The sequence below is a fragment of the Oryzias melastigma genome, linkage group LG16, assembly GCF_002922805.2.
Source record: "Oryzias melastigma strain HK-1 linkage group LG16, ASM292280v2, whole genome shotgun sequence".
Taxonomy (NCBI): domain Eukaryota; kingdom Metazoa; phylum Chordata; class Actinopteri; order Beloniformes; family Adrianichthyidae; genus Oryzias; species Oryzias melastigma.
Genome location: NC_050527.1, coordinates 19,393,539 through 19,403,470, shown reverse-complemented (window position 1 = coordinate 19,403,470; position 9,932 = coordinate 19,393,539). Strand labels below are relative to the sequence as shown.

Genomic DNA, 9,932 nt, shown 5'->3' with positions numbered 1-9,932 from the left:
AATTGATGTCTTTTTGGCATAAGCTTACTTCTCCTGTTCCTTCAGAATCAGGGGCAGGTTCTTCTTTTAGAGCAGGAGCTTCTCTGGTCACGTGACAGTCGGTTCCTCCTCTCATCAAGGACATTGGATGCAGCACTAAACAGTCTCTCGCTGTCTATGCTCAACACGTCAGACACAGGAGTGTCGCTAACACCGCTAGCCTTCCTTTTAGCCCCCGCAGTCGTTTCTTTCTCGTATTCCTCGTGCTGTTCTGGGTGTTTAGCTTTTAAAAGCGCGATTAACGCAGATGTGTTGAAGGTTTTGGCTGATGAATTGCATTGCGATAGTTTAGCTCCACAGCTGCTGCAGACTGCAGATCTTTTATCTCCGTCCAGCACTTTGAAATATTTCCACACCAACGCATTCTTATTCCCAACTCGTCACATTGGCGTTTGGTTAAGGACCCCTCTGCGTCACTTTTTGACATTTTGGGTCTCCCCAACTCGTCGTTTTTCGACGTACTGACTGTTCCCATTAAATTACGGGTCCCCAACCTCTGGGCTACGAACCAGAACCGGTCCAGTACTGCGATGTGAGAACACCGGTACCCTAACCTGACACCGAACCAGGTGTGGTACCAGACCCGAACTGGTACCAGATACGGTACCGGGCGGATCACCGGATGCAAACCAGAACCAGGTTAAAGTTAGGGTAACAGTACTGGACACATCTGAGGATCAGGCCTCATCCGGTACCACGTCCTGAGGGTTGCAGACCCTTGATTTTACAAACAGCTAACATGTCAAAAAATGACGAGTTGGGGACACTGAAAACGTCAAAAAGTGACGGTGGAGGATCCCCAACCAAACGTCAATGTGTGACGACCTGGGAGGGAGAATGTGTTGTCCACACAGCCGACATTTTCAGGCCGGTGTTTGATGCACGTTGGTTGCATCTATGCGTCACGTACAACAAGTCGCCCTCATCCCCACTGAAGCCAAATGGTTTTTATTTTTCTTCAATATTCGGAAAAATAGATTCAGTTGCCGAATATTCAATGCATTCTTTAATGTAACAAAATAATAAAAATAGAGAATCTAAGAAAATGTGTCTCTGTTGTGTTTTTCAAAGCCACACAGGTGAGCCCTTCAGAACTGGAGGATGTTTTTCAGGAGACCTCCTCCAACATCTTCCAGATCAACAGCAATGGTAACATGTTACAAATCTTTTTTTAAAGATATGAATAAATAAAATATATATTTTTAAATGTAAATAAATGAAACGTTTAAGTAACTTTCATGCACAGAAGTCTGTTCAGCTGGATTCTGCTCTCATGGTCTCCTCGTTTTGTTCTGCAGTTGTCACCCTGGAGAAAAATCTGCAGTCAATGGGAACATCCAGAGACACAGCAGAGCTGCGACAGACTCTGTGAGTAACACACACACGTGCACACACACACACAGTCTGCCTGCCAGCAGACACTCACACTAAGCATTGAATGGTGAAGCTTTCCTTGTACATATTGATTGTTGTTTTTGTGTCGAGAAGCCAAAAATAAGCAGATCCAACTGTGATGACAAAGTGTCCAATCTAAGATGATTACATGCGTTTCAAATCAGTTACATCCCACTGTTTTGTTTGGCACATCGTCAATTCTATTGAACAATCTTGTGATGGCTTTGGAAAATTTTTGTTCCTAACAGCTTTGTTTTTTAGCAGGCATACTTTTGCAGCATTGATGTTACTTTCAAACATCATGGCTACTTTGTCCTGGTCATTCTGAGGATTCTTTATGTCACTCAGCGTCCTTCTGTCAATGAAAACAGAGTTTGGGAAGATTCCTCATTTGTCTGTGTTTCTCAGGCCTTTGTTTTGTTCTGTGAGTTTTGTGACTGTTACATTACCAACAGTGGTTGGAATTATCCTTTCTTTCCACCTTTGAATGTATTTTTATTCAAGCTTGCAGGAGAAAATATATTAACTTTCCTGTAATTAGAAGCTTTAGTTAAAGCATGTGTTAAATAAAGTAAAGGTGACTGAATCAAGATGGCAGCCATTCCTCAAAATAAATACATGTGATTGGGCCAAAAAATAAATAAACAAAATATATTCCTTTTCCCAAAAATTATAGATTTTAAGATGTAGTTTATTCTGAAAATGTTTAAATAAAACAAATATTGTTTAGTCAGCTTCCAAACATTGATTATTTCAGATGATTTTTGCAGATTGTGTTAGTAAAGACCTTTTTTACTGAGGAATTTCAGAGCAAAATAACTGTGAGAGATGCAGCCAATGCATTAGTGCCTCTGAGGTCATGCACAGACAGACAAACGGCATCAGTTATTTCTAACAAGACAACATTTTTGTAATGGAAGAAGAGCGATTTATAAACGCTGCACTTCAGACAGTGGTGGTGATTCACACAGTGAAGGCCTCATTTGACCAGTGTGTCAGGTCTCTCGCTTCAGTTCTGTGGAGTAAACCCAAACTGGTTCTCTCAACTTAAAAAAGGTTTTTTTCATGCTTTTGGTCATATTGTCTGTAATTTATTTGCCATGGTTTTCAAAATCTTTACAATGTACTTCTTGGTGGGAGTCACTAAGAAACAAATGCATATGTTTAAATGACAGAAAAGTAAACTCCTCTTTATTGTTGTAATGTTATTCCTATAATCTGGTCCCCAGATTAGAAACTAAGACAAAACTTCTCTAGAATAATACAATAAGGCAAAAGTATCACCTCTGCCAGCCGAACACTTGAGTATCCTGTCTGAGGATGAGGTCAGTTCAGGCAGACTCACTCACTCAGACTGAAATAATCTGTTTGTCTGGACCAAGTCTGCTTAATACGGTCCGGATCCAGTCCTGAACCTTGCATTTGGTCTGTATTCAGACTGCTGTCTACTTCAAAACCATGTGACTAAAGATCTATTCAGTCATTGGTCAGGATTAACACAGGCGGGGCAAAACAACCAGCAAAGGAAGAATGGAAGTCTTTCACTTTACAATCCTTTTCCTGATAGTTCACTTATTCAAACTTTATATTTCACTGATCAGTTTTGAACGTCGGCATCAGATGCAACTCTTTACTTTCTGCTTTGGTCCGACCGAGACATGCTGCAAGAATACGTCGGCTGTGAAGGTACGCTGAATTGTTTATTACAGATTGTCAGGAAAACAGTGAGAAGCAAAGAAGATCAAAATTGTTTTCATGAACCTGCATTCATTCAACCACACTTCAATAGTTGCTGTGTCTCATTGCTGCTCCACATTTGCCCACAGCTCTCTGTTTACTGCCTCTGGGAGATGTTTGGTCCAGTTGTTCCTCTCCAAGCACGGAGCCTAGTCAGACTGAGGAACCTCTGAGTGAACCGGAGCTCAGTCCAATTGGAAACGAACTGAGACCACCTCAAACGATGGGTCAGAGGGGTTCCTGGTCCTGGTCAGGAATAGAGCAAACTAAAATGTAACAAAGTAACAAACAGTGTGTCACACTGACCGTCTTGAAGCAATTCTGGAAGTGTCAAACAAGCTCTGAAGTTGATGCAACAGAAAAGGAGGCCAACAATGAATCATCCAGTTTAGTTTCTGGCATCTCCAGTCAATGAGAAATGCTGATGGATGAGTCTCTGATCTCCTAAACTTGATGCTCTTCAAGTGAGTAAAATGTTGTAGATTTATTGAAAAGTGCCTGCAGTTGTTTTCAGTTTCCAGAGAGCTGTATTTCATTGTTCCCACACAGAGACTGTAAATATGAGCCATTAAAGCTTGAATTGATCAGCACTCTGCTTTTTCTCCTGTTTAGTTTTTCTTGACCTTCGCGCTGTCTTAGGGGGTCCAGCTGACCCCACTTTTAATGTAAACATGCCTAGAATAGCACAAGAGTTAAGGTGTTACAAAACATATTGATTAGAGTGTGCTTCAGTAATCAAGAAAATAAGTAACTTTAAGATTATTGATAAAATAATTGGGTTATTAAATGGAAAACATTAAAATTCAATAAACAATAACACTGATGGAAATCTCAGCTGTCTGTGATGAAGAGAAATACTTTCAAAGATGTTTCTTAAGCATTTGTCAAAGTTAAGGCCACATCTAGCCCACTGCATAATTATATTAACTACAAATCCCATCATGCAGCACCTCAGCTGCCTTGCTGAACACCAGGGTTGCCAGATTGGGCACTTTCTTCCCCAATAGACGGTTACGATTCTAAATGGGAAGAATAGCTCTTTGCAGTTGAACACGGTGTGCGGGTTTAGGAAGGGTTCAGTGGTTCCGTGTTGAAACACGTCCCAGCAGGAAGGTGTGGTTAGGAGAGGCAGGTGAGACTCACCTGTAAACTATCCTCGCCATCGTGAGGAAATAATCATAAAACACAAAAGTCTCCACTAATCTGTTTTACTCGTGTAATTTATACGAATGACTTTTAATCATTTTTATCCTCAACATCGCTGTATTTTGTGTGTTTTCTTTATAATTACAGCACAGACTGTGAGGTGAAGCAGCACATGGAACGGAGCCTCAGTGACTAATAAACTGGGTTGATAGTTTGCCTTTACTTCACTCAGTGTTATACTAGTAAAGTCATTCTTTACACATTTTTATGACATGTCTTTATTTTTCATATAATGTCTTTTACGTATGTGGTTTCTTTAGTGTTCCGACATAAAGCTGCACTGAAAAGACAGACGTAATGAAGGCAGTAAAACAGCTGCACTTTTTCATTGATAAATAAACTATAGACCATTTGTTTATGCATGTAAAGAAGATTTTGGGAGGATTTCTACTGCTGATGCTGCATAACATTAGGAAAACACCAAATATTTTTCAAGTAATCTGAAGTGACAAGTTTTTTTTTAATGTTGTTTAATGTTTTATTATCTCCTAAGGTGTGTTTTGGATTTTGGACCTGCCTTAAAGACTGAAATTCAGATCTTATAACTCACCTCTGCAGATGTTTATGGACTCTGCAGCAAACTCTGAAGAAATCCTTTTCAAGCAGCTCATCTGAGGCTCCTCATCCTCCAGCAATTTCTCTGTTTGTTGGATGAATTTCTCAGACAGAAGCTGATTGACATGATCAGTTACTGTTGTTGTTTTTTTTTCTACCATTTTTTTTTACAGGTTAATGATAATTATGGTGAACATTATTTTTTTATATGTAATGCTTGCACACAAAACAAAAATGGTCTCTTTCTTTTTGGATTGGAAAACCCTTTTGTTGAAAATGTTGCTCTCGTCTTAACATTCTGAACCGTCAGAGGAGTTTTTGTGTATAAAGGCAAAATGAAAAAAGGCAAAATGAAAGCCCTTTTTGTTCCTTTATTTAAAAGGGTCCTTCGCCGTCTGCGTGCTTTTCTCCTGGCAAAAAATGTAGACCATTAGGGTTAATAGAATTCGACCCTGTGCTGTAATCGCGGAAATGCACAAGGCAACAAGTTTAAGTGGATTAATGGCCAGCACCCTCTGAGTGTCATTGGGTCTGTTACCACACCACAAGCTTTTGCCGTTGTTCTTGAAGAAATACACAACAGAAAACTTGGACCACATTGTTGGAGAGTATCTTCAAATGACTGATAAGCTGCACAGCATCCACTGAGGGTCAAGCTGGTTGAGAGGTTGTGGAGCAAAGCATTGATGAATTAATAGTCTGACTTCATGTTAGACTTCTTAAGCTTTAATGAGTGTCATAGCAACACTCCTCATGTCTACTGACCATTGTCTCAGCATTACAGTTAAGATCAGTGATAAGATAATCTCCTCATTAGTCCTAAACTAAACTTTATGTCTATTAACTGTTTGTATCAAAAAAAAAAAACATAGAGTATATCAGGAGTGAGCTAGGCTACAAGCTAACACGCAGACCAGCTGTCCCCAGTCTCTCATGGAGCCAAATCAAAAACAAAAAAAGAAATAGAAGAGGAAGAGCAAAAAGGAAATTTAAGTACGATCAAAACAATAATGATGCTAAAGGTCATCAAAAGAAAAATCTAGCGAACATGAAGAAACTGCTGTGTTCACCGCGAGGCTCCAACTCACATTTTCTGCGTGAGAAAAAGTTAAAGTGCTAGCACGCTAGCTATTGGGCCACGGGAGATTAGTAGACTTTCAATAGTGTTTTTGCCCATTAATGCAACCATAAGGACATTTTCTACGCCTGTATTTGACACAACAAGATGGCGTTTTGATGCTCGGTTTGTACGTGATAAACTCTGCTTTTTACATCCGTCTGGACAACTTCAGACTATGATAGTACAGACTAAACAGACGTTTTCTGACTGTAATTCTCAGAGTCAGTGAATGCACCGGGACTGAAGTCACCACCCATTGATTTTGATTGGTCCTTCATATTAGCCCTGCCCCAACACAGCGGGACCAAATGTATTGAAACTGAAATTCTCAGATTCGAAAACAAAGAAAAAAGAGTTGAAAGTAAAAAAAAAAAAAATTGAAACAGAAAAAAACTTTTGAAATTAAAATGTTGAGTTTTGAAACCTAAAAAACAGAACATTTGAAGCTGAAATAATCAAGTCTATTTTAGAATAGCAAAAAGTTAGAGTCCCACTATTCGTCACAGACTTAAGTGTGTGAAATTTGTTCTCTGCATTTTGCGCTCAGGAACCATTTGGTGGTTTAACCACACAATCCAACTCTGGTCCAACCCCTTAATGCTGAGTGTCAAGCAGGGAGGCACTGGGTCCCATTGTTAGAGTCTTTGGTATGACTCACCAGGATTTGAACCCACGACCTTCCAACCTCAGGGCGTACACTCCACCACAAGGCCACTGAGCTGGTACTTTTTGCCTTTTGTTTGGCCAAACACCAGTATTTTTTTCAATTTGTTTTATTTGGGTTTCAAATATTTATGGCCCCAAAATAGCTCCATAGCATCTTCCTTACAGACACCAGCTCGCTCATAGATATGACGGACAGAATCTGTCTGTGGATTGTTTCGAGCAAGTATGGCAATCATCACTGAAACCTGGCTGGACAATAACATCCTGGAGACAGTGGTAGAGTCTCCAGGGCGCTCTTTGTTTAGAACAGACAGAACAACAGCCTCGCTAAAACCAAAATGCTGAGGTTTGGTGATTTTCATCCACAATTCCTGTTGCTACTAATGTCATACCAACCTACTGCTCCCAACCTGGAAAACTGGTGGGAAAATGCAAAACATAAAAACCTGTGAGAGCTGGGTTCCATGTGATAGTGGCTCTTTCCAGTCCACCACAAGCTAATGCTAATTAGCACTGTCCTGCCTGATAACTGACTGATCCAGGAGGGGACTTTATGTGTGGAGGAGGTGTTCCCCAGCTTCCCAACAAGAAACAGGAATATTTTTGGATCAGGTTTACTGTAACGTCCCTGGAGCAGGGGTCTGCAACCTTTAACGCTTAAAGAGACATTTAGGTCGATTTCTCACTGACCACAACACATTACATCACATCCTTTAGAAAAACAAGACTTTGTATTTATGTATTTTGTATTTATTTTTATGAGAAATATAAATAAACTATGAACTTTTGGCATAAATAAAAGTAAAATTTAAGAGAAAATATACATATTTTTCCCAAAATATAAAATCAGTTTATAACTTTTGAAAGAGGTTCACAAGACTTCCTTTCAAAATAAAAGACTTCCTGTGTCACATAGGATCATCTCGATGGAGCAAATCTAGTGGTACGTAGTGTAATGTAGCAATGAAAAAATATCTATCTTTTTAAATGTTTGTGGTCCACCCTTTAAAACTTTTAAAAGACTGCAATCACAAAAAACGTTTTTGAAAGCATATTTAGATTTTTTTTTTCTTAACATTTTACATTTTGCTTGCAACTTAGAAAATTTTGATCTCAAAACTGTGACTTTTGCTTGCAATATGGTGGGCCAAAAATCACTCCATACCTTTAAGGACATTTCCTTTTCGGTCAGCAAGAAAACAGAAGTTAAAAAATGTAATTCTGTCTCTTCTGTAATTATTGTGGCATCAACTTTTTAAATAAAAACATGATCCTTGACTTTCTTTTTTTTTTTGCTTGACTTCTTTGACACAGCTGATGTTAGAAACCGTTTCTCTGAATAGCTTCCTTTGTAGAATGGTCTGTTTCTTGCATTAGTATTGGGTTAATGTGCCTTTGTCAAAAGAAGGCTGAAACACTCTTTTCTCTGCAGACAGATTCATTATCACCCTGAAAGAACTGTGGAGGAAATGGCCGCCATCTTGGCTGCTCCTTTACCTTTACATCATTTTGTTGCTGACTGTGGACATTTACTGCTTTTCTTCACCCTTGAATTTTATGTTTCTTTGGACCTGTACCAAGTACCAGTTCACTATGGAGTTAGGTGACTTCATAGATGAAAAAACTGGAGTTTGGTTTACTTCTGTTTGACTCTCAGTTACTGTTGACTTCTAGCTTCTCTGTCTTTAAATGTCAGTCCTGTTCCTGCAGCTGCTTTCCTGCATTTATTCTACAAAACATGGGGTACTGTTACTGCTCTTTTTTAAGTTTTCTGTCCAAGGTTTTGAGGCATTTTTTCCATATCTCCAGGTTTCCAGTTCTTTTAGTCTTTGGGCTTAAACATTCAAGTAATCTGACTCCACCGGCATCCTTAGCTTCTCGTAAATGATCTCCTTCAGTCATTTTTCCTTTCTGTTTAAATGACAGCTTCAGGTTTGAGGAATGTCTTTGGCCGAACAGTTAACGTTTGTGAGTCATATCTGAGCTGCAAGCAGTTTGTTGTCTGGACAACAGAAGTTCTTTTTTTTTTTTTTCCTAAAACAGGGATTTCTACACTGACTAAAAAATGTACCTTTATCTTAATCCAATAAAGCACCAAGAAAGCACTTTTCTGCTCCAGGTATTTGTGAATTTATGTTGCGTTAAATTATTCAAATAACATGTTTGTTAAATAAATGAGGCAAAGACAAGTACAATTTTCCATGAAAATATAAAGTCTGTCCAAACCGGCCTCGCCTCATGCAGAAAAGCAGCCGCAGCCCAAAGCTCGTTCAGCTGCAGCAATAAACATGGCTGACAATGGCTCAGGTCCTTTTTTTAAGAAAAGGTTGATTTCTGACAGATTGAAGACTTTTCCAGCTTGAGCTGTCAATGAAAGAACCTTGTGTGCCAGAGGCCCACCTGACTGTCCTGCAGATCCCGGCGATTGTTGCTCTCCTCTTCTGTACTCACTAGCCACTTCCTGTCTGTACTTCACAGTTTAGTTTCTGCCCTTTTGCAGCACTCAGCGCTATTCATCCATCCCCATCAGCACGTTCACAAACTATGTGGGTTGAATATAATATCGGCAAAGATTTGACAAAAGACTTGTTTTTTGTCTTGTTTGACCATGCAGAGATGAACCAGATTCTACAGCTGCAGGAGCATGAGGTCATAAGTGTTACAGCATGTCAGTTCTGTTTGGTTCTTTTTTCATTTTTTGTGTTCCTTCCTGTGCAGGTTGGCTGTGGCCTTTCCTGGAGGGCTCCGCCCCCTTCCTGTTGGCTCTCCATGTATTGGCACACAGCTGCCTTCACTTTAGGTTAATTTGTTTGAGGTGTATTTAAGAGGTTTTTTTTCCCTCCACTCAGTGTCGGAGTGTAGCTTATGTTCTCCCCTTTGTTTTAGATATCTTAGTATTCTGGTTTTGAGGTTTTCATGTTTATGGATTTTCCCCCCCCCACACCTATGTGGCGCTTTTTGTTAATTAAAGACTTTTATTTTATCCACTCTGGCTTGTGGTCTTGTCCTGCATCTGGGTCATCCTGATACCGCCATGACAATAAGAGGACGGCTGGCAATCCCAATTCAGATCAGTTCTAATTCATCTTATGGATAGGACACCGTTTTATATGGAGAAAAAATAGACTCACTCCGATTTGTGCGTGGGTATTCTTGATTTGTGCATTACTTTGGATTTGTGCGTGTGTACTCCTGATTTTTAACGTTTTGTGCT

The 9,932-nt window shown here is 39.6% G+C and overlaps 1 protein-coding gene across 3 annotated transcripts in view; it reads left to right on the top strand.

Moving 5' to 3' along the window:
• Window positions 1-9,932, top strand: part of tsnare1 (T-SNARE Domain Containing 1) — a gene marked incomplete at its 3' end in the record, with an annotated part of 185,268 nt that overhangs the window by 89,050 nt on the left and 86,286 nt on the right. For all 3 annotated transcript variants that reach the window (XM_036215822.1, XM_036215823.1, XM_036215824.1), the window contains 2 exon segments: window positions 1,111-1,188; window positions 1,338-1,407. In XM_036215822.1, the coding sequence (XP_036071715.1) occupies window positions 1,111-1,188; window positions 1,338-1,407 (148 nt within the window).